This window comes from Chenopodium album, chromosome 17 (genome assembly GCF_948465745.1).
Source record: "Chenopodium album chromosome 17, dcCheAlbu1.1, whole genome shotgun sequence".
NCBI classification, from domain to species: Eukaryota; Viridiplantae; Streptophyta; class Magnoliopsida; order Caryophyllales; family Amaranthaceae; genus Chenopodium; species Chenopodium album.
In genome coordinates, this window is record NC_137850.1 from 31,033,159 (window position 1) to 31,057,171 (window position 24,013).

The following is a 24,013-nucleotide window of genomic DNA, read 5'->3' on the forward strand; positions in this document are numbered from 1 at the left end:
CCTTTGCTGTGCCCTGCTGGGGTTGAGAACGCTCCATTCCGCCCTTTGATGAATATTCGGGCTGACGAATCTTTGTTTGTAGATAATCCGCAAAATGGTGGCACTTTGGGTTATCGCTTAACTCAGGGCATTCGTCTTCCTGCTGACTCGATTAGCAGCCTAGTCAGTCTCCTGCTGCCACTGCGTGCCATGATTTGTAGAAGGTTAGCCTTTATATATCTAGCTTTTCTTCTTTGCTCTAGCTTCCTCCTTTTGCTTATTTTCTTACTTTTGTCTTAGCCTGTTTTTAGTGTTTACTTATCTGTTTCAGCTTGTTTGCTTTACTTTGCTTTTGCCTTAGCTTATTCGCATTAGCTTATCTTTGCGCTTTTGTTTATTTGCAGCTTACCAAGTCTGCTGGTGACTTGGCTAATGCCTTGCTTATAGTGGAAAAAGAGTATCAAGATCATAAGGAGATCCAACAGGCACGTTCTGAGAGGGATGCGATGGCTGGTGAGATGGCTCCATTTAGAGAGAGAGCGGATTCCGTGCAACTTCAGCTAGGAGAATTTAAGCTTACTAAGACCAAGCTGGCTAACTGTGAGGGGAAATTGGGAACTTTTTAAGCCAGGGTGCAAGCATTGGAGGCTGAGATGGCCGATCTGCGAGTTGGCAGAGAGAATGAGCTTGAAGCTACTAGGAAAGAGGCACTTAGGTCTTTTGTGCTTTCTCCAACTTTTGCTAAACTGCTCGCTAATCACCATGACGGGGGCTGGGAAGCCGTAGCTCTCTGTGTGAATAGTCTTTATGGTGGGAGTGAGGAGCAGCAGGCTCGTTTCAACGCCTTTTGGGCTAAGGTTGAAGCTTTTGGGGAAGCTAGCTTTTTCGATCTGCCAGCTGATCATCCTCGTGTTGCTAACTGTAGAGTGTCCAACCATGCTGTGCTAAATCTAGAGGTGCCTTCATGCACTGACATTGCTGCTGCTATTGGAGTGGAGACTTTAGCTAATGAGCAATAAAGGTTTTGGCGGCTGTCTCCCCCTTCCTCCAGCGATTCATCGAAGTTTCCCTCACCTAGGTCTATAGTTACTAAGTAGCTTTTGTTATTGTCTTTGGGGTGTATAGCCGCCAAAGAATGTATTTTCTATGTGCTTTCTCATGACATTTTACTTTCTAACTGCAGGGTTTGTCCAGCTTAACTTGAAATCTGTGCTTCTTTGACTTTTTTCTTGAATGTTTCCTTATCCAGGTGGATGGGGGTTCAGCTTTGTGAATGTTGTAACTTTTCTACTGAATGTTTACTCTGTCTTGGTGGGCAGAGGTTCGACTTGTTAGTATATGCATTTGATAACTCTTCTGTTATTTCGTTTACTATTTATCTTGCTGTCAGTACGCTTGCTTAGACCTGCTGCTGAGTCATGGTGTAGTGGTACCTAAACCTTAACTCAGCAGCCCCTTTGCCGTACTAGGTGAAGCCTCATAGGTTAGGCTTTCTTGTTGCTCTTACTTTTACAGCTCTCTGACTTTGCTCCCTGACCTGGCTGGTTAGGGCCTCCTTATCTCTTGACCCTTTTGCACTTGGTGGGAACTTGTCAAATTTTTATGCTATTCGTCTTTTTATGGTGAAGGCTTGTGCATTATGTCATCTACTTAATTTTTGTAGAGACTTATTTGCATGTCATTCAGCTTATTTGGCTGTGACTTATTTGTATGTCATTCAGCTTGTTTTGTTGTGACTTACTCGTATGCCATTCAGCTTGTTTGGCTGCGACTTATTTGTGTGTCACTCAGCTTGTTTTGCTGTGACTTATTTGTATGTCGTTTAGCTTGTTTGGCTGCGACTTATTTGTGTGTCACTCAGCTTGTTATGCTGTGACTTATTATTTTATGCTCCTTACGTATCTTTTGTAAAGAGCTTATTGCTGGTCTATCTCCTCTCTCCCCCATAAAAGAGGTGAGCTAGGCGGGACCAAGATAACCTTGGTGATGCCTGCTGGGCCTGCTCTTTTGTCTTTCGTTCACCTTTCCCTGCTCAAGTTGAACGTGCCAGGCCTCTCCGTTAAGCATCCCCGAGGTGGTGCCCTGTTTTACTTTGAGCAGGTAGGTTAAACTTAGGGAAGTGTGATCTTCCCTGCCTAATGGTGTCTTGATGCACCTTATTGTGATGCTTTCTGCCTTGACTTTAATGTTTGTACGACATTTTCTGCATGTTAGTGTGCAATGCTAAAGCATAACTCAATAAATAAACATGTTTAGGCAAGCTCATATAGTATACTCCTCACGTAGAGGCTCGTATTTCATTAAATTCAAATGGCTTAAATCGCCTTGATTAACATAGCATAATCTTAAACAAAGTTCTTGCATAATTTAGACAAAGTTTTTCGACTTCTACTTAGCCATGTGCCGTTTAAACAAAATATTTCTTTAACACGTCTGTGTTGAAACTATTCCTTAAGACCTGACCTTCTTGATCTGCGAGGAGGAAAGCGCCTGGCCCTACTTGCTCATGGATGATGAAAGGGCCTTCTCTATTGGCTGGCAGCTTTCCATGCTGGTATCCCCTTCCTACTGCTACAGTCCTTCTGAGGACCAAGTCTCTAGGCAGCAGTTCCCGGTGTTTGACTCTTTTGTTGAAAGCCTTTGAGATTCTACTTTTTTGGGCTGCTAGCATGAGGGCTGCTTTTAGCCGCATCTCTAGAAGGAAATCCAGCTCCTCCAGCAGGCGCTTCTCATTTCCTTGCTGCTCATAGTGCTGGATTCTCAGGCTGGGAATTCGCACCTCTGCTGGAACTACTGCGTCTGCCCCATAGGCCAAGGTGAAAGGGCTTTTTCCGGTAGATTCCTTCTCTGTTGTTCTGTTTGCCCATAATGCCTTTGGAACTAAGTCAGCCAGAGGCCTTTATGTTCTTCCAACTTCCTCTGCAAGGCTGTTAGGATCAGCTTGTTTGTTGCCTCTGCTTGGCCATTGCTCTGCAGGTGGCAGACTGAGGCGCTTGCATACTTGGTACCCATCTCTTCCAAGTAATCTTTAATGGTGTCACAGTCAAACTGGCACACATGGTCGAAGACTATGCAATGCGGTACCCCAAATCTTGTTATGATGTTCTTCCATATGAACGTTCTTAATTGGGTTGCTTTTATGTACTTGGTGGGCTCAGCTTCAATCCACTTAGTGAAATAGTCCACTACCACTATGAGATACTTCCTTCCCGCTGACCCATCGGTGAAAGGTCCTAATATGTCCATTACCCACTGAGGGAACGGGATCGGGCTGAGAATTGGGGTCAGATCATTTGCTAGCTGATTTATAAATGGAGCATACTTTTGGCACTTTTCACACTTTTTGACGTATGTTAAGGCATCTTATGTCAGAGGTGGCCAGTATGCTCCCTTTCTAAGCACTTCAACTCCCAAGGCTTTCCCGCCGATATGGTTGGCACATAATTCTGAGTGTGCTTCTTCCATAATTTTTTCCTGCTCCCACTCTGGAATACACCTCAGCAGTGGCTTGGAGAAGCTCTTTTTCTTAAGCTCCCGGTTCATCACCACGTACAAATTGGCGTCCTTTTTGACTTTTTTGGCTTGTGCCTCATCATCAGGCAGCGAGCCATGTACCTTATAGGTTAGTATGTCTGTGAACCATGCTCGCTGCTGCCTGGTGCAATTCACCTGCTTGCTTTCTGCAATTCTAATCTCCTCCAAGACTTCCACCATGACTGTCCTTGTGAGGCTTTGCAGAGTGGAACTTGCTAACTTTGATAATGCGTCAGCTTGGAAATTTTTCTCTTTGGGAACCAAATCTATCTGAAAATGCATTAGCTAGGCCACGAGCTCTTTCACTTTAGTTGTGTAATTTAGCATTGTAGGCTCTCTAGACTCATACTCCCCTTTCAGCTGGCTGGCTACCAGTTGAGAGTTGCTTCATACTCTACCTCGTTGTTCGATGCCTTGAACTTTTTTGGCTCCTTCTGCAATACTCATTCTCAGGCCTGCTAGAGTTGCTTCATACTCTACCTCGTTGTTCAATGCCTTGAACTTGAACTTAATGGCATACTCAAACACATTTCCTTCTAGCGATGTTATTATTATTCCCACTCCGCTTCCTATTTGAGCTGAAGATCCATCCACTACCACCTTCCAAACTCCAACTTCATCCTCCTTCTCTTCGTACGAGGCCTCCACTATGAAGTCTACTAAGGCTTGAGCTTTGATAGCTGCCCTAGGCTTGACCTCGAACTCGTAGTCAGAGAAATCTATTGCCCACTTCAGGAGTCTTCCTGAAGCGTCCATTTGCTGCAGAGCTTTCTCCAGTGGGTGATTTGTAAGAATTTGAATCGTGTGCGCATTGAAATAGGGTTTCAGCTTTCTTGCCATTGTCACCACTGCAAAGGCCAGCTTTTCTACCAGCGGGTATCTTTGCTTAGCCTCTGTCAGCACATAGCTTACAAAGTATACCGACTTCTGCTGTTTCTGCGTTTCGACTAGGAGAACCGACGCAACTGTCTGTATTGAGGCGGAGATGTACAGCTGGATTTTTTCACTCTGCTCTGGGCTAATCATGGTTGGGAGCTTAATCAAATGCTCCTTGATCCCCTCGAAATCTTCTTTTTCTGCTTCACCCTACTTGAATTTCCTGTTTCCTTTCAGCAACTGATAGAATAGTAGGGCTTTGTTAGCTGACTTGCTGATGAATCGAGTCAGCACCGCCATTCTCCCTGTCAACCACATGATATCTTTAGTGCATTTGGCTCTGGGAGGCTTAGGACTGCCTCCACTTTTTTTGGGTTGGCATCGATTCCCCTCTCACTGACTAGGAAACCTAGGAACTTCCCAGAACTTACCCCGAAAACGCATTTCTTTGGGTTGAGCTTGATATTATACTTGTTTAGCGTGGTAAATGTTTCCTCTAGATCAATGATATGCCCTGCTTGCGTGACGCTCTTAACAATTGAGTTGTCAACATATACTTTAACATTTCGTCCCTTCTGGTGCATGAACACTCTGTCCATTGTCTTTTGAAAAGTAGCTCCCACGTTCTTCAGCCCAAAGGGCATAGCTATGTAATTGTACATTCCCTCTTTAGTGATGAACACGGAATTCTCTCTGTCTGGCTTGTGCAGGCTGATCTGGTGATACCCTGAGAAGGCATCCATGAAGCTTAGCAAGGCGTTGTCGTTGGTTGATTCTACCAGCTGATCGATCCGTGGCAGTAGGTAGCAGTCTTTTTGACATGCTTTGTTGAGATATGTGAAATCCACGCACATCCTCCACTGGCCATTTGCTTTCTTTACCACGACCACGTTAGCTGACCATTCTAGGTAAATCACAAGGCTCGATGAACCCAGCTTCTAGAAGCTTGTCCACCTCCTCCTAGATTGCCTGATTTTTCTCCCTAGAGAAGCTTCGCTTTTTCTGCCTAACTGGCTTGGTGTCTTCCTTCACATTCAGCCTGTGAACTATAACTGTTGGGTCAATTCCTGGCATCTCGTCTGCTAAAAATGCGAAAATGTCCTTATTCGCTCTTAGAAGCTCTATGAGGTGCACTCCCACTCCAGGGTCAATATCTTTCCCAATTTTACCGTCCTTGAGTTGTCGCCCTCTATGAGTTCGACGGTTATATGCTCCCCGCTGGGCAGCGGCCTGACTACCTCTTCATTCGCGATTTCAAAGTTTTCCATTGCTAACTTTTGCTTATCTTTTTCCTTGTGGTACTCTTCTCACTTCCTTTTTCTTGATTTCCTTACAGCATGCTCACTGGACCTTGGCTCTGAGCTTGGCTGTTGCCTGGTCTGAGCTGGCTGTTTTAGGGTAGTGATATAGTATTATTGGGCTGTCTTTTGACTTCTCCTGAGCTTTGCAGATTGCCCATCATTGGTTGTGTATGCCATGTCAAGGTGATAGGTGGAGACCACCCCGCCTATTTTGTGAATGAGCGGTCTTCCCATGATCACGTTATAGGGTGATGGAGAGTCTACCACTAAGAATTCAGCTCGAACATCTCGTCGCCTTAACCTCTCTCCGACCCGGACTGACAGCTCTATTATACGCTCAGGAATTAGTCCGGACCCATTGAACCCGGTGACTTCATAGCTCATCCTTTTCAGGTCTTTTTTTTATCCAGCTTTAGCTCTTTGAACGTACTGATATATATGATGTTGGCCTTTTTCCTTCTCCCGGAGGAGTCAGAATGTTGCTTGAACTGGTTCGGGTATCCTCTCCGGACTAAGTCCTCTATGTTATCCTTCAAGTGTGTGCATTCATCGGTGGTATGTCCATGGTCCTTATGGAAGTCACACCACTTTCTAGGATCACGGTTTCTATTCACCATCCTGGGTGGTCTCCGCCACTTATCATCAGCTTTGTTCACGCTGAAGATATGGGATCTCGAGTGAGTAAGCGGAGTGTACTAATCAAACCTTCCAGGCCTGCCTCCCCGTTTCTGGTCTGATCTTCTTACTCCTATCGTCCTGTCTGCATCCTTGCGACCTTGCTCAACCCTGCTGGACTGGTCCACCCTGGCTGTATTTTCTGCTCGGGTGGCTTCAGCCCGCTTAGCTGAGTCGCTTAGTGCTTTTCTGTTCATCATTGCCCTGTCAGTCTCATCTGCTTTTACGAACTCATGCGCTTTGCCTAGCGCTTCGACCGGCATTTTGAAGCTTTTTCGCCCCATATACGCTCTGAATGGTGAGCCCGGTAACAAGCCGCTCTGCATTGCCAGCAGTGTGACGTAGGGAAAAGTAGGTCACTTTCTACCCTTTCCTAGAGCCAAAGAAAATTTATAAAAACTCGACCAACCTAATACGAGTATATGGTAAGTCAAGGGTCGAACCCAAAGGAATGAGTAAGTGCAAGCTATAGCCTAGGTCAAGCTACTTCGAAGATTGAAGAAAGATATGGTTGGCAACTAAGGTATCGAGAAAGCTAGATAAATCGAGAAATTCAATATACTAAACACTAGGGATATAGGTTCCACATGCAAGCTCAATGATTATGCTAATTGAAGGATCACTCAATCAATTCAAACTTTGCAAAGGACAAACAATAGTTGCAATCAAAGGAATTTTAGAGCTATCTCCTATAAGCCAAGCTAGGTTTCACTATGAATGGCTAACTAGGAAAATCACAATCAAATTCAATCAATTAAAGTAATTCTCAAATCAAAGGTTCATGCCATTGAAATTTGCAATGCAATCTAGATTAATCTTATAGGTTGATCACTCTTAGTCTAATTAATCACATGCACAACCATGTCAACCAATTTAATTGCAATGATTCAATCAATCAAGGATCATCAACTAGCAAAAATCATCAATCTAGCATGCTTCCCCTTCTCCCTAGCAACTGATCTACTCACTAATCATGGTGAAATTGAAAAACAAAACAAATTCAATCAAAATCATATCAAGAAGGAATTCAATCTCTCAACAAATTCTAAAGCAAAGAATGAAATTCAAATCAAACATTCATAAATTACAGGAAATTGCAATATAAGTAAATTCAAAGTAAAGAAATCTCACAAACTTTCATTGATGAGAAGAATAAATCTAAGATCAAGTTGAAATCAAAGAACAAATTCAAGTACAATCAAGTGATCTTAAGCTTCTCTCTCTACTAATTCTGGAAAAATATATGTCAAGTAAAAATTAAGTCGTCCCCCTAAAAAGGAAAAGTTTAAGGGTATAAATAGAAGAAACGAGCGAAGGAGGCGGGGCGCCTGGTGCGCGCGCACCACCAGGCCACGCGCGCGCACAAGTGGGTCTGCGCGCACGCACCCCCTGTGTCGCGCGCACCCCTGCTCGGTGCTCGTGGCCTGGCCTCCTTCGCTTGCTCGATCAATCTCCGCGTTCTCGAGCATCCCTATCATTGGTGCACTCGAGGCGATGCTCGTGAGAAGGGCAGCTCCTTTATCTTCCAAGAATTTGAATGCCTCAAGCCAAAGCATAACTTCCATGGCCCTCGAGCTCGCGGAGCTAGCTTGAATTGTGCTCTCGTAATCCCAAACTTTGCTCCATCAACTTTCTTGAATGCGCTCGAGCCTTCTCCTTGGTGATCATACCTCGGGAAACTCAACACACCTACAAAACAAATCAAGGAAACAAAGAATCGAGAGGAATAGTCCAGAAATGAACAAAATAACAAGAAAACCATTAAAAGCATGCATTTCTCTAAACTTACACACAAACACGTAAAACAAGCATTATTATGTAAAAATACGGTAGAAAGGACTAAAAATGAGAATAAAACTATAAAGAAAACCTAGCCTAAGAGTGCCATAAATGACACTCATCAAATACCCCCAAGCTAAACCTTTGCTCGTTCTCGAGCAAAACAAAATCAAGCTTAAAGGAAAATGATGACATTAATTAGGCAAGCAAGAAAGGAGAAAGACTAGAGAATAAGAGAATATACACTAACTCACTTTCGTAGGAATCACGGTCAATTTTAGCAACAATTGACAAGCCATTTAAACCTCTAGATCGCCCTTGAGGACGAGTAATGCTCTCGTAAGGGTTTCCTAAGAGGTTAACCCATAACTCTTTATTAAAAGGAGGCAAAACATAAAAGGAGAAAAGAGAGAATTTAAACCTTGAAAAGAAAAGGAGAGCTTATACAATGAACTTTTGCACATGATCAAAACACGAGAGGATATCAAACTTTCTAAAACAACAATGGTAAGCACGTTCTAAGATATCGAGGGTTGATTGAAACATAGGACATGCTAAGTATAGAGAACTACCAAAACGGAATTCACCTTCATCTAAAAACAATTTTAGCACATTTTCCCAATTGGATTCAAATCTTCTTTTAGCAAGCATCTCAATAGTTCCTCGAAGGAACCGGAAAAACAATAGATTTAAGGTTTTCTCGACATCTTGACTTTGCATCCCCTCTCCTTAGTCTTTAACTCATAATGCCCCTCCCTCGGTATATGACTCAACCACTAGATCAAAAGAGCTTTCCCAAAGGTTGTAACGTAAAGGCAAAAGGTTGAGGGTAGGCTTAAAATTTAGAATTTGGTGGTACACCTAAGTTGTGAAGCAAAGATTGGCCAAATCTCAACACCAAAACAAAGAGATCACCAAACAAAAACAAACTAACACCCCTAAGCTTATTCAAAGCTATAACCACAATCATATATACAAAAAGCGTAAGACACTTCCCCCCAAGCTTGAACAAAGCATTGTCCTCAATGCTTAAAATAGGGAGAAACATTTACATCAAAATGTTTTTGAACTTTTTCATGTTTTACTTTTTGTTTTTTTTTCAATTTTTGCCAAAGCTTTTTGAATTTGCTTTGCTTTTTCTCATGTTTTCAATTTTTCATTATTCACTTTATTCATTGTCCTTGCCTCTTTTAACTATGAACGACATTTTTCATTTATTCACTTGCCATTATTCACAAGATATACAAAACACAAGCTTGCTTACAAATAAGAACCAATATCCAAACTCATATACCATATTCTCCAAGAACATGATCATTTGCTTCACAAAAACCAAAAATGGAACAAAAAGAAACAAAAGGCCCAAAGTTCTAAAGATGTGGCTTGAAAAGAAGGGGAAAAGGCTCAAATGGTTAGCAAGTAGGCAAATGTGAACCCAAGAACTAAAATAAAGAAAATTAACCTAGAAAAGAAAATTTTCCACCCCGAAAAAATGCCTTTATCTTCCCTAGATGGTTCGGTCTCATGTTTGAGAATTATGAGTCAAGATTCAAGATTAGGTCCGCAATAGTTAAGGATCCATGCCGCTCATGCAAGTAATTGTAGAAGGCGTGAAAAACAATGAAACCTCACAAGGATGTGGCAAAAACTCACTAAAAGCTTCAAATTCACCAAAGGAAAACGATTGCAAGTTTTCAAAAACAAAAGAATCTGGCGTCAAGGTCCCAATAGTTCTAAAAGGACTACTTTAGCATACTCTATCCTAGAATCAACCAAAGATACTCTCAAACCGTGCAAACTATTGTTTTTAGGAAGAATAATATCCAATGTGCAAGCTCAAGTGGTACTAAGTCCAAAGCAAAAGCAAAATTTCAAGAAAGAAAAGCAATACCTCTAAAACATTATATTCATATTTACAAAATCCTTGTTGTTTTTTAATTAATTTTTATTTTTTCTCTTCTTTTTTTTTTTCTTCTTCTTTTTTCAAAGGAAAGTATAAAATCAAAATGTATGAAAGCAAAAAGTAAAAAAATAAAGGAGAAGAAAATAGAAAAGGGAAACAAAAAGAAAAAGAAAAAGAAAATAGAAAAGGAGGAAAAAGAAATAAAATAAGAAATAGAAAACCAAAGGAGAAGTAGAAATGCAACAAGGAAGTCATGCTAACACACATAAGTCCTAATCAACAAACAAGTGAACATTCGACTACAACGCAAATGTTCCCAAACACACTAAGGTGTTAGAAAGCAAACATCCTCGAACCGTTCAACTTCTCCTAATCTAAACCTAAACTAAGCATCCAAGAGAAAAGAATAAAAAGAAGATCAGAAGGATCTCACCAGGCGTCGAAGCTATGCTACATTAAACAAAGTGAGAGAACACCTTAATGAAGCATCACTATCTAAAGCATAAGCGACGAAGCAGGGTGAGAGAGAATATAGACTATATACATAGAAGATTGTTAGTAACTTCAATACAAAAGAAAAGAAGAATATAAAAGATAAAATGTATGTAAATAAAGAAAAAGTAATATATGATAGCATCAGGAATAGGGCCAGCAACGAAATCAAGAAGCAGAGTCAACAAACAAGATATCAAACAATCATTATCAGGAATCAGAATCATAGAGAAATAGAGATACACACCAGACATCGATCAATAGAACAAACAACAATACCAAGAACTAGATAGAGAAATCAGCAGAAATACATCATCATCATCACCAATGAAGCAAGAGATACATAGAGATGAATACCAAAAGCAAAAGAGACCAGGAGTGAACTACAATAGCGAGGAGGGAAACAGTGAAGCACAGAAACAACATAAATCACCCCCAATCTTAGAATGAACTACCCCCCAAACTCCAAACCTAAAAACACATAGGAAAAAGAGAACATCATATAAAGCACATGGGAAAAAGGGGGGGGGGGGGTAGCCACAATAGACTCACTCTGCACTATGGTAAGTAGGGGTGTACATAAGTTAGACCGGACCTGAAACCCGACCTGATCCGGACCTGTTTAGACCGGACCGGAACCGGACCGGTAAATTCAGGTCCGGTCCCGGTCTGTAAAAAACATGGATTCCGGTTTTCAGGTCCGGTCCGGGTAAAACCCGGGGGTTTCAGGTCCGGACCTGAAGACCGGTTTTAAGCTCTATTTTGTAAAAAAGTTCAGCATTCCCTTAATATCCTACTAAACCCTAAATGTAACACTCATAAAGTCATAACCGTCACTTCTAATTTCTCATTTCCTTCCTCCTTTCTCTCTCTCTTAATTCTCAATCATTCTCTATAATCTCTCTCCACCCACACAAACTGGCAAGGTTGCTGCCGCCGGCTGCACCACCATCAACCCACTGCGACGTCAAGCACCAGAGCTGTCACTGCTGCACCGTCGACCCACCAGTCCAACACGCGACCCAGCCCCACCTCTTTACATTCGGCCCTCCCACTGCGGTCATTCGATCGGTCACCACAAGCTCTAGCGCGTGACCGTCCAAGGGTCCATTATGAGAGGCGAGATCCACCATTAGTCCCCGTAACTGATTACAATTCTAGATTATTCAATTTTTTTTTTTTGGATTTGTTCATTTTAATTAGAATTAAAGTTTAGGCTTATATGCTTAGTCTTCTTACGGTAAGTTTCAAATTAGATTTGTAATTTAAATTTTATTCTCTTAATTTGGGTTCAAATTTTACTGAATTTTTTTTTTTTTTTTTTTTTTTGAGAAAATTTTTTACTGAATTTTGATTGTTGATACTATAGTAATATTTAAAAGTATTAAATGTATAATACGGAGTAGAATACATTGATATTTATTCAATTTGTGAATTTGGAATTTTTTTTTTTTTTAAATCTATAAGGTGATTCAGGTCTATCCGGTCCAAAACCGGGACCGGACCTGATTGTTCAGGTCTGACCCGGAACCGGACCTGTCAAATCAGGTCCGGTCTCCGGTCCTTAAAAAATCTTGATTCAGGTCCCGGTCTCAACAGGTCCGGTCCAGGTCCGGTCCGGTTTTGGACCGGTGTACAGCCCTAATGGTAAGGGGTAGAATGAGAACTCCCCTCACCGGTCTCTAAGACATGAACCGAGCTAGCCATCTCACTCACCTCAATAGGAGCTTTCCCCTTTAACCTCCCCTCCCCCCTGGCACGGTCTATCTCAAAGAAATGAGACCAATCATCCAAAACCGGCTCTCTCGATAATCCCCACCTACCAAAAGTCTCGGGGTTTGGGAAAAGGCATAGGGTTAGGGATCATATGTATAATCGCATCCACCGGGCCGCTTATAGTCGTAAGTGGCCGGAGTGGTGCCCATGATAGCATTAGGAGGGATATGAGGACCCTCCCAATAGGGGTAACAAGGTCTAGGACCCACGATAGGGTAAAAGGGTTCCCATTGAGGAATAGGTCCTTGTTGGACCGGGAGGTATGGGTAGTTCAAGTAAGGTTCAATCTCTCCTCTCCTTACATGGAAGTTATACAATTGATTAGCATGAAAATCATAGCCAAGAGAAGAATCACGCCCCAAAGGCATGGAAAACAAGACATTAGTGATGGAGTCTAACTTGGCATGAATAGTAGATAAATCAAATGAAAAAGAAGAAGTAGAAGGAGGGATAGGAATACCTCCCCGTTCAACCGGGGGTAAAGCTTGGAAATCCGTCGAGAGAGCATCATTGGAGGCGGTTCTTGTATGATTTGACTTCTTCCGAAGAGAGGGGTCAATGTTGCATCTTGGAGGTCTCCAAGTCAAAAGAATCCGTCTTTGACTTACGGTGTGTAGCCTCCTTACTCGGAATCAAGAACCAATCCTTTACTCGGGACACCTTCCATATGAAAACATTATGCTTCTTGGTATGATCAAGGAACTTTTGGTTCACAAGGGCATAGACATTGAGGAAATGAGAAGGCGTCCTCTCCCTAGGGTCAACTATCGGAGGGAGCTCGCATAGCAAATCTTTATATGAATCATTTAGGCAAAGAGCGAGGATAGAGATCATTCCTCCAATTTAGATGCTCCCCGAAAGAGAAACACCATCTCGGATATACAAAAATCGGTTGATTAAATGTTGAGTGAAATCAACAAGCTCGATCTCATGCGACTCTTGGTTGGAAATCCATAGCCAACAAAGCTCCTCACGGGAGATAGCTCCCAAAGATTCCTTAGAGCATAGGGCATAAGTGAGAATACGATTAAAGTATCTCATAGCCGGATGAATGATCGATGCGGATTTTGAAGTTTGAGGCTCATATTTCCGCTCATCAAAGATACACCGCCACCACCTGAGTTTATCATAATCATGGTCGCTAGTCATTTTTCCATTGGCCGGTTAGACAAGACGGTCTTCATCAACGACCCAAGGAAACCGAAAGTAGGAACAAAGTTGTGACTCCGACAACCGATGATCATTATTGAAAAGTTGAAAGGTCAAAGTTCTCGAAGAGTCACCACTTGACTCTCAAACCACTTCAAGGGATGATAGAAACTCATACGTCACCCTAGCATAGGTAAGGGCGCTCAAATCCAAGAACTCTAAGAGACCGAGGTTCTTGTCTAGGTAGCGAACGTCATCATCTATTCCAAGTAGCTTGGTTGTTGTTTGATCGTAGAATCTTGTTGACTTGAGCTTCCACTTGGATAGTTGCTTGAACCTATCCCAATGTAATTCCTTAGAGAATTCAATGCCATATGTCTCTATCGCCTCGGGGGGAGGTGGAACAACGTGCCTAGCTTTGCTTGAACTTGTTCTAGCACACTTCTTATGACGGATGGGAACCATCTACAAGAAGCAAAGCAATTCATGAGCAATTCATTTACAATTATCATTGTTCAAGAATATTCAAAAGAAATTGCCCTAAAATCAAGCATAAACATTATTCAATCAAAAGTGAAACAAGAAATGGTCACACATGCACAATGCCATGAATATTGTGATATAAGCTTGAAGCAACTAGTCATGAAGTAAAGGAAAAATTGGACACAAGAGACCAAATCATGAATCATTATGAGCAAATTAATCCCAAAACATTGAATAATCAAAGAAATGAAATTATCATATAGAATACCCATGAGAGAGAAAATAACCAACAATGGTGAATCAAGGATTCAAGCAAGGTATACAAATTCATCATGAAAAAGCTTCAATTTAACATCCAATAACATCATTCAACACAAATTACAAGTTAAAACAACCAACAATGGAGTTCTACCATGAAAGCAAAAACAAGAGTTTCAAGCTCCAAAAATGAGGAAGAAGATAACTAGAAAGTGAGAAATTATACCTCAATGAAGCTTTGAATTACTTGCAAATTTCACAATTGAAGAATATAGAACAATTATAACACCCAAAGTTAATATTCAAGCACCAAAACAAACCCTCAAAAATTCGAATTTTAGCCCCAAATTTTCGAAAATAAAATCGAAAATTTCAGTTTTTTTTTTTTTAATTTTTGAAAGATTTGAAATGAGGTTAATGTAATTTTGTGATGAATTGAAATTAAAATGGATGAATGTGCTTGAATATTCAAAGAGATTGAAAGGGTTTATGAGTAATGAAAGAGTAGAGGAATGAAGGGGAAGTGGGGGTAAGAGAGAGGAGTGAATAAGGGAGGGTTTGGGAATGAAAGGGGGCACGAAAAGGGGGCGTTGCTGCTGTCGATGGTGCATGCGCACAGCGGGTTGGTGCGTGCGCACTAGCGACGACAGGGGGGGCTGCTTCGCTTGCTAGGGGCTATAACACACGCCAGTTTCTGCCCTACCTGGTGCGTGCGCGCAGCCAGGTGGTGCGTGCGCACCAGGTAGGGTCTTGGGGAGGGCTGATTTTGCTTGAGACGCACCAAACTAAGCCAAAAATTCTGACCCATGTGGTGTGCGCACGCAAGGATGGTGGTGTGTGCGCACCAGGGGGTAAGGGGGAGGGGTTCAAAAACCGTCAAATTCCATCAAAAAGAGCTTAGATTTCTGACCCCTTTTGTGCGCGCGCGTAACCTATAATGTGTGCGCCCCAAACAAGAAAATCCTGGCCATGAACATACTCTCGTGCTTGCACTAACGAGATAGTTGAAAACTCACTCGAAAAAGAGTAGAAAATCAATGAAAATGCAAACACGAGAGCATAAAACCCCAACAAACTTCTTCACCTAAGCTTAACCAAACCTCGTGAAACCTTGAATTAACACCGAAATTGTTGGAAATTTTCATTGATCCAATCTCATGGCACCTAAAATCAAGAAAACAAAGAAGAATAAGATAAGTTCTCAAAAATAAAAGATACAAAAAAATGAAAAATCAAAATAAAAGGGTTAGAAAACCGGGTTGCCTCCCGGGAAGCGCTTGTTTAACGTCATAGCTCGACGTTCTCCACCTATTAAGGTGGTTGTTGCAGAAGAAACATGTGAATAAGGCCAACAAAAGCACCATCGAAATACTTCTTGAGTCGATGGCCATTGACCTTAAACGGAGACGAAGAATCCATCATTGAAACCTCTACAACACCACTAGGAAAGACATTCTTACCCAAGTAAGGACCGCTCTATCTTGACATGAGCTTTCCTGGAAACAACTTCATTTTCAAATTGTAGAGAAGAACTTTATCACCAACACAAAACTCTTTCTTCTCAATAAGCTTATCATGAGTTTCCTTGGAACGAGCTTTGTAAATACTAGCACAATCATAAGCATCAAATTGAAGCACCTCTAGCTCATGAAGATCTAACCACCTTTTCTCCCCCTCACTTGCCAAATCAAAGTTTATCTTCTTGATTGCCCACAAAGCACGGTGTTCGAGCTCAACCGGGAGATGGCATGATTTTCCATAAACTAGGCGGTATGGAGTGGTACCTATAGGTGTCTTAAAAGCCGTTCTATAAGCCCAAAGAGCATCATCCAACTTGTCCGACCAATCCTTCCTATTTCTTGCAACCGTCTTTTCAAGGATTAACTTGATTTGACGATCGGAAACCTCGATTTGGCCGCTTGTTTGAGGATGATATGGAAGGCCAAATCGTTGATGAACTCCATGCTTTCGCAACATATTTTGAAAGGCATTGTGAATAAAATGAGAACCATTATTGCTTATCACCGCCTTTGGAACACCAAACCTTGGAAAAACGCCCTTCTTGAACAACTTCATTACACCTTGTGGTCATTAGTTGGGGAAGCAATGGCCTTAACCCATTTAGACACGTAATCCACCTCCACAAGAATGTATTGATTTCCAAAAGATGAGGGAAACGGTACCATAAAATCAATTCCCCAAACATCAAATACCTCGAATTCAAGAATCGATTGTTGAGGCATCTCATTTTGCTTGGAGATATTCTCAACTCGTTGACAACGGTCGCATGTCTTAACAAAACCCCATGAATCCTTGAAGAGATGCGGCCACCATAAACCGCTTTGAAGAATTTTGGTGGCGGTTTTAGAAATACCCATATGACCACCACTCGGATCCGAGTGGCACATCTTCAAAACACTAGGCACCTCTTCATTTGGAACACAACGCCTAAGTAAGACATCGACTCCTCGCTTGTACAAGATGGGATCATCCCACACATAGTGTCTTGCCTCTCTCTTGAGCTTCTTTCGTTGATTCTTAGAAAAGGAAGGTGGAAACTCCCCACATGCAAGAAAGTTCACTAAGTCGGCGAACCATGGGAGCTCCTTTACCTCAATAGCATATAAGAAGTTATCAAGCATCCTATCCTCAATTGGAGAACCATCATCATGACTTTGAGAATCTTCAAGACGAGATAGATGATCCGCCACAACATTTTCCGCTCCTCTCTTATCCCTAATCTCAATATCAAAACTTTGAAGTTCGAGCATCCACCGGATCAACCTAGGCTTTGATTCTTTCTTGGGAAAACGGTATTTGAGAGCCGCATGATCCGTGAAGACAATGGTCTTGGAGCCTAACAAATAACAACGAAACTTTTCAAAAGCATGAACAATAGCCAAAAACTCCTTTTCCATTGTGGTGTAGTTCCTTTAAGCACCATTTAGAGTCTTGGACATATAATAGATCACATGTAGCTTCTTTTCCACTCTTTGACCCAAGACACCTCCAATTGTCGAATCACTCGCATCGCACGTCAACTCAAAAAGTAAATCCCATCTTTGGGGTTGAACAATAGGAGTAGAGATTAGAGCCTTCTTCAACTTATTAAATTCCTCCAAACACTTATCATCAAACACAAACTCGGCATCCTTTTGAAGAAGATCATTGAGGGGCTTTTCAATGAGCGAGAAATCCTTGATGAATCTTCTATAAAACCCGGCATGTCCTAAGAAATATCTCACTCCTTTCACATTAACCGGAGGTGGATGCTTCACAATAACCTCAATTTTTGCTTTGCCCACCTCTATCCCCTTGTGAGAAATCTTATGGCCAAGGACTATGCCTTCCACAACCATGAAGTGACACTTCTCCCAATTCAAAACCAAGTTCACCTTCTCACACCTTGCCAAACATTTCTCAAGGTTTTCAAGACATGCCTCAAATGAAACACCGCCCACGGAGAAGTCATCCATAAACACTTCCATTTCCTCCTCCAACATATCTCCAAATATACTCATCATGCATCTTTAAAATGTTGCGGGAGCATTACAAAGGCCAAACGGCATTCTCCTATAAGTAAATGTTCCATATGGACAAGTGAAGGTCGTTTTCTCTTGGTCGTCCAGGTGGATAGGGATTTTGAAAAATCCCGAATAACCATCAAGAAAACAATAGAACTTGTGCCTCGTTAGTCTCTCAAGCATTTGATCAATGAAAGGAAGGGGGAAGTGATCTTTCTTGGTGGACGTGTTCAGACGTCTATAGTCTATACACATCCTCCATCCAGTGACCGTCCACGTCGGAATGAGCTCACCTTTCTCATTCTCAACGACGGTCATGCCTCCTTTCTTTGGGACAACATGAACGGGAGAGACCCACCTAGAACTTAAGGTGGGGAATATAATTCCCGTATCCAAAAGTTTGGTGATCTATTTCTTCACTACCTCTCCCATTTGGGGGTGTAGCTTTCGTTGTCTCTCAATAGAAGGTAGAGCACCCTCCTCAAGGGTTATGTGATGTGTACATAAAGCGGGGCTTATACCTCTGAGGTCATCAATGGTATAACCCAAAACCCAAAGCACCTTGGTGCTTTCTTAAAACATCACACAACTCTTGAGCTTGGCGCTCACTCAAAGAAGAGCTAACAATCACGGGATAGGTGGACTTGGGTCCCAAGAATTCATACCTAAGGTAGCCACTTACAACGCTTCTTGGCTAGAAATGCTCATACACATTTGCTCTTCAACATCCTCAAAGCTTCCATTGAGCACATCTTCATACAAAGCCATCTCCTTGCTAGGAATCCCTATCTTTTCCTTATTCAACAAAACATTCTCAAGAGCATCGTTAGAAGTGAGCAATTGCTCATGCATAGAAGACACAACATGATCAAGAGAATCAATCAACATGCAATTTTCTAAAGAAGAACTTGGATACTTCATACTATCATTCAAGTCAAATTCTATCACCTCATCCCCTACTTTGAGTGAAATTTTAGCTCTTTTCACATCTATCAAAGCACCAGAAGTAGCAAAGAATGGTCTCCCTAGAATGATAGGAGTGTTAGCATCTTCGTCCATCTCAAGCACCACAAAATCCACCGGAATAACAAATTTCCCAACCCTCAAAGGAACATCCTCTACCTTACCCTTAGGAAACTTAATTGACCTATCGGCCAATTGCAAAGTGATGTTAGTAGGTAAGAGTTCCCCTAGCTCAAGTCTTTGGTACACCGAATATGGCATAAGGCTAACACTAGCTCTTAGGTCACACAAGGCATTCTCAATTTGCATTTTATAAATGGCATAAGGGATGGAAAGGTTTTCGGGGTCTTTTAGCTTAGGTGGCATCTTGTTCATTATGATTGCACTACAATTCTCGGTCAAGTTCACCGTCTCTACACCATCACAAGTCCTCATACCACTCAAAATGTCTTTGAGGAATTTTGCGTAGTTGGGCATTTGGGTGACAACTTCGGTAAATGGTAGAGAAAGGTGAAGTTGCTTGAGCATGTCAATGAATCTTCCAAATTGTTCATCTAGCTTGTGTCTCATGAATTTTTGTGGATAAGGAAGCTTGGGTTTAACAATTTCTTTCTCCACTCTCACCTTACTAGGCTTCTCAATCTCAGCCTCACTCAAAGATGCACCATCTCTCTCATCTTCAACCAAAACCTCTTTTGTGCCCTCCTTGGTCTCACTCTTCCTAGGCAAACTCTCCTCAAGAACCTTACCACTCCTTGTGACAATAGCATTGACCGGTCTCTTGGGATCTAGGCCTTGGGAAGGTAAAGAAGAAGGACTAGCATGGTCGTTCAAAGCATTAGCAAGTTGAGAAATTTGGTTTTCAAGCATCTTATTATGAGTCATCATTTCATTAAATTTCTTGTCACTTACGGCCATGTAAGTGTTCAACAACTTTGTTTGATTTTCAATGATTTCTTCCAAATTGGTTCTATGTGAAGAAGAAGAGGATTGAACATAGGAATTATCATTTTGGGCCTTTGGAGCAAATCCGGGTGGGGGACCCCTTTGAGAATTATTTTGAAAACTTCCCCTATTTTGATTGTTCCAATTACCTCTACCTTGATTATGGTTACCATAACCTTGGTTATGATTACCATAATTTTGGTTATGATTTTGGCCACTATAACCTTGGTTGTTATAGTTACCTCGTGAATTTTGGTTCCCATGGTTCCTATTACCACCACCTTGGTTGTAGTTGTCAAAATTGTCATGGTTGTTGTAATTCCTATTCCATTGACCTCTTTGATTCTCAAACCTAGAATCATTATTATTTGACACATAGTTCACATGCTCGTTCACATTTCCATCTTGATCATCACAAACATCCATACATGCATGAGGGAAATTAGAAACATCATGATCATACGACCCACAATCATCACAAAACAAGCATCCACTAGGCATGTTACTAGAAGAAGGAGGGGTTTGAGAATTAAAAGACATACCTCTCCCCTTAGATTGGGAAGGAAGACTTGAAACTTGGTAGGTAGCACTTTCCAACTTCGCCTTGATAGCGGACATCTCCTTCCCCAAGTTTTTCATTTGTGAGGATAGATTGTTGATTGCATTTAGATGATCAACCGAGTACACCGAAGAGCTACTCTTGCTAGTTGACTCTCTTTTTCCATCTTGCCAATCTCTATAATACCTCACTACGTCTTCAATTATGTCCACCACTTCCTCTTCCGTTTTGTTCATGATAGGACCTCCGGCTCCTCCATCTAACCTTGATTTTCCTTGAGGACTAAGGCCTCCATAGAAGATTTGAATAATTTGGTACGTAGGAATTCTCTGGTGAGGACACTCTCTTTGATAATCTTTGTATCTCTCCCATGCTTCATAGAGACTCTCACTAGGCTTTTGCTTGAAACCTTGAATCAAAGCTTTAGCCTCCGTCGTTTTCTTTTGTGGATAAAAACGGGATAGAAACTCCTTGGTCACTTCATCCCTTGTCCTTAGAGAATTCGGCTTAACTTCCTTGTCTAGCCATTCCAAGGCACACCCTATGAGCGAAAAGGGAAAAAGCTTGAGGCGGATGAATTCTTGGGAAATTCCATTCACCTTGATAGTATTGCAATACTTTTCAAACTCCTTGAGGTGATTTAGCGGGCTTTCATGCTTGGCCCCACTAAATTGTCACCTCTTTATCAAAGTGATAATTGCCGGTCTTATTTCAAAGTCATTTGCCGGTGTTATAGGTGGAGCAATCCCACTCTCAAATCTATATGCACCGGGAATCCCCAATTCTTTCAACGCCACCCTTGGATTTTCTCCCATTCTTGCTTGTTCCTCTTGTTGTGGTTCTTCTTCACTTAAAATGCTAGGGCTCAAAGATCGTCTAGCACCCCTTAACCTTGTAATAGTTCTCTTAATTTCTGGATCAAATGACACTAGTGAATGACCACGTGCTCTATGCATAAAATCTCAAAAGAAATGGTTAGTAGCATGGCTACAAATGTAGCCTAAAAGAAAATCTTTTTGTATTTTCAATTAAAGATGAAATATACTCAACAACTATAACAAAGCACCAATATCATTCCCCGCCAACGGCGCCATTTTTGACGTAGGGAAAAATAGGTCGCTTTCTACCCTTCCCTAGAGCCAAAGAAAATTTATAAACACTCACCAACCTAATACTAGTATATGGTAAGTCAAGGGTCGAACCCAAAAGAATGAGTAGGTGCAAGCTATCGCCTAGGTCAAGCTACTTCGAAGATTGAAGAAAGATATGGTTGGCAACTAAGGTATCGAGAAAGCTAGATAAATCGAGAAATTCAATATACTAAACACTAGGGATATAGGTTCCACATGCAAGCTCAATGATTATGCTAATTGAAGGATCACTCAATCAATTCAAACTTTGCAAAGGACAAACAATAGTTGCAATCAAAGGAATTTAAGAGCTATCTCCTATAAGCCAAGCTAAGGTTCACTATGAATGGCTAACTAGGAAAATCACAATCAAATTCAATCAATTAAAGTAATTCTCAAATCAAGGGTTCATGTCATTGAAATTTGCAATGCAATCTAGATTAATCGTATAGGATGATCACTCCTAGTCTAATTAATCACATGCACAACCATGTCAACTAATTTAATTGCAACGATTCAATCAATCAAGGATCATCAACTAGCAAAAATCATCAATCTAGCATGCTTCCCCTTCTCCTTAGCAACTAATCTACTCACTAATCATGGTGAAATTGAAAAACAAAACAAATTCAATCAAAATCATATTCATTTCAAGTTTAATCAAGAAGGAATTCAATCTCTCAACAAATTCTAAAGCAAAGAATGAAATTCAAATCAAACATTTAAAAATTAAAGGAAATTGCAATAGAATTAAATTCAAAGTAAAGAAATCTCACAAACTTTCATTGATGAGAAGAAGAAATCTAAGATCAAGTTGAAATCAAAGATCAAATTCAAGTATAATCAAGTAATCTTAAGCTTCTCTCTCTACTTTCTCTCTCTACTAATTCTGGAAAAATATATGTCAAGCACAAATTAAGCCGTCCTCCTAAAAAGGAAAAGTTTAAGGGTATAAATAGAAGAAACGAGCAAAGGGGGCGGGGCACCAAGTGCGCGCGCACAGGTGGATCTGCGCGCATGCACCCCCTGTGCCGCGTGCGTACCCCTGCTTGGTGCTCGTTGCCTTGCCTCCTTCGCTTGCTCGATAAATCTCCGCGCTCTCGAGCATCCCTATCATTGGTGCACTCGAGGCGATGCTTATGAGAAGGGCAGCTCCTTTATCTTCCAAGCATTTGAATGCCTCAAGCCAAAGCATAACTTCCAAGGCCCTCGAGCTCGCGGAGCTAGCTTGAATTGCGCTCTCGGAATCCCAAACTTTGCTCCATCAACTTTCTTGAATGCGCTTGAGCCTTCTCCTTGGTGATCATACCTCGGGAAACTCAACACACCTACAAAACAAATCAAGGAAACAAAGAATCGGGAGGAATAGTCGAGAAATGAACAAAATGACAAGAAAACCATTAAAAGCATGCATTTCTCTAAACTTACACACAAACACGCAAAGCAAGCATTATTATGTAAAAACACGGCAAAAAGGACTAAAAATGAGAATAAAACTATAAAGAAAACCTAGCCTAAGAATGCCATAAATGACACTCATCACAGTGCTACCTCCTGGCTCATGTTTGGGATGGTTACCGCTTCTTTGTTGAATCTAGTGATGAACTCTCTTAGGGGCTCATCGTTTCCTTGAACCAGTGACATCGGCTCAGTGGTCATTTTTAAACGATCCACCAGGGTGACAAAGTGCTCCATGAACATTCTCTTCAGCTGATTGTAGGAATAAATGGATCCTTTTGAGATGGCTCCATACTACTCAGCTGCCAACCCCTCTAAGGTACAGCACCATGTCGTTCTCAAACGCTGAAACATGGTTCTCAGGTGTTATGGTTCCATTGTACTTGTAGCTAGGCATCTTTACTTTCTCCATCGGCTCTTCCAGAATCTCCATGAAAAATAGGGAATCATCTGAGATCACCTAGATTCGTGCTTGGTTCTCCCGGTCTAGGCTCAGTCCCCGCTCAGAGGCTGGTGACCTGCTGCGAGCGACTCGGTCCCCGGGCTGCCCTTATCTTGGGCTGCCTCTTCTACACTCCACTCTTGATTTAGGTTTCGAGCTTCCAGTTCCAGCACCTTCTTCCTCAGCTGGACCAACTCTTTCTGCTCCGGGGTGAGAGTTATAGGCGTCACCTTCTTTATAACTGGCTCTGTAGTTGTAAGTACTGGTGAGAAGCTTGTTCCTTTACTGAAATTGGTAAGGACCGCTGTCATGGCTGCCAACTGCTCTTTACTGCACTTAGAGAGGTTCTACAGGATGGCTGCCATATTAACGGGTTGCGGTTTCCGGGTTACTGGTGTTGAAATGATGGGTTCGCGCCTGTCAGTGGCATTCCAAACTTAAAAGGAGAACTAGACCCTACCGGATCTACTAACTTCGCCGTCGCTTTGGTTGTGGTAGACGTAGATCCGGTTGGGTTAGACTTTTGACAGATATTAGACTTGGGTTTTTCAGTTAATCTTTTCGGATCAAGAGTTACTGACGTTGTTTTTTGTGGTGTTTGGTTGGTTTCGATAGCCTTCGAGATTGGTGCTTGTACAGTTTCTTCTCCGGCCATGGCTGTCTGTTAACTGGTCCCTTGCTCAGCCGATGAACCTCGGGTTAGATGATCCTACCCCTCCTTCTAGCGCCAATTGTTACAAGTGTGGATGCAAGGGTTCTGCTGGTACGAGCTGAGTCCCGTTGATGA

General features: G+C 41.7%; 2 protein-coding genes and 1 pseudogene across 2 annotated transcripts; 1 reads left to right on the plus strand and 2 right to left on the minus strand.

Annotated features, from left to right (window-relative positions):
- Positions 1-2,386: 2,386 nt before the first annotated feature.
- Positions 2,387-3,225, minus strand: LOC145588814 (uncharacterized). The gene is made up of 2 exons (XM_081645415.1): positions 2,981-3,225; positions 2,387-2,834 (listed from the first exon to the last, which is right to left on the minus strand). The coding sequence occupies exons 1-2, from the start codon at positions 3,223-3,225 to the stop codon at positions 2,387-2,389; spliced, it is 693 nt and encodes a 230-aa protein (XP_081501541.1).
- Positions 3,226-3,900: 675 nt separating this feature from the next.
- Positions 3,901-4,539, minus strand: LOC145588815 (uncharacterized). Its single transcript, XM_081645416.1, has one exon. The coding sequence runs from the start codon at positions 4,537-4,539 to the stop codon at positions 3,901-3,903; it is 639 nt and encodes a 212-aa protein (XP_081501542.1).
- A 15,981-nt stretch (positions 4,540-20,520) lies between these two features.
- On the plus strand, positions 20,521-20,620 carry LOC145590273 (small nucleolar RNA R71; annotated as a pseudogene).
- Positions 20,621-24,013: the final 3,393 nt, after the last annotated feature.

Bases quoted from the DNA above. Each gene is read 5' to 3' on its own strand.
- LOC145588814 (XM_081645415.1), bottom strand. From the start codon at position 3,225: ATGGACATATTAGGACCTTTCACCGATGGGTCAGCGGGAAGGAAGTAT. The intron at 2,835-2,980 runs GTATGCAAGCGC...ATGGGCAAACAG, and splicing joins TTGGAAGAGATGGGTACCAA to AACAACAGAGAAGGAATCTA.
- LOC145588815 (XM_081645416.1), bottom strand. From the start codon at position 4,539: ATGATTAGCCCAGAGCAGAGTGAAAAAATCCAGCTGTACATCTCCGCC.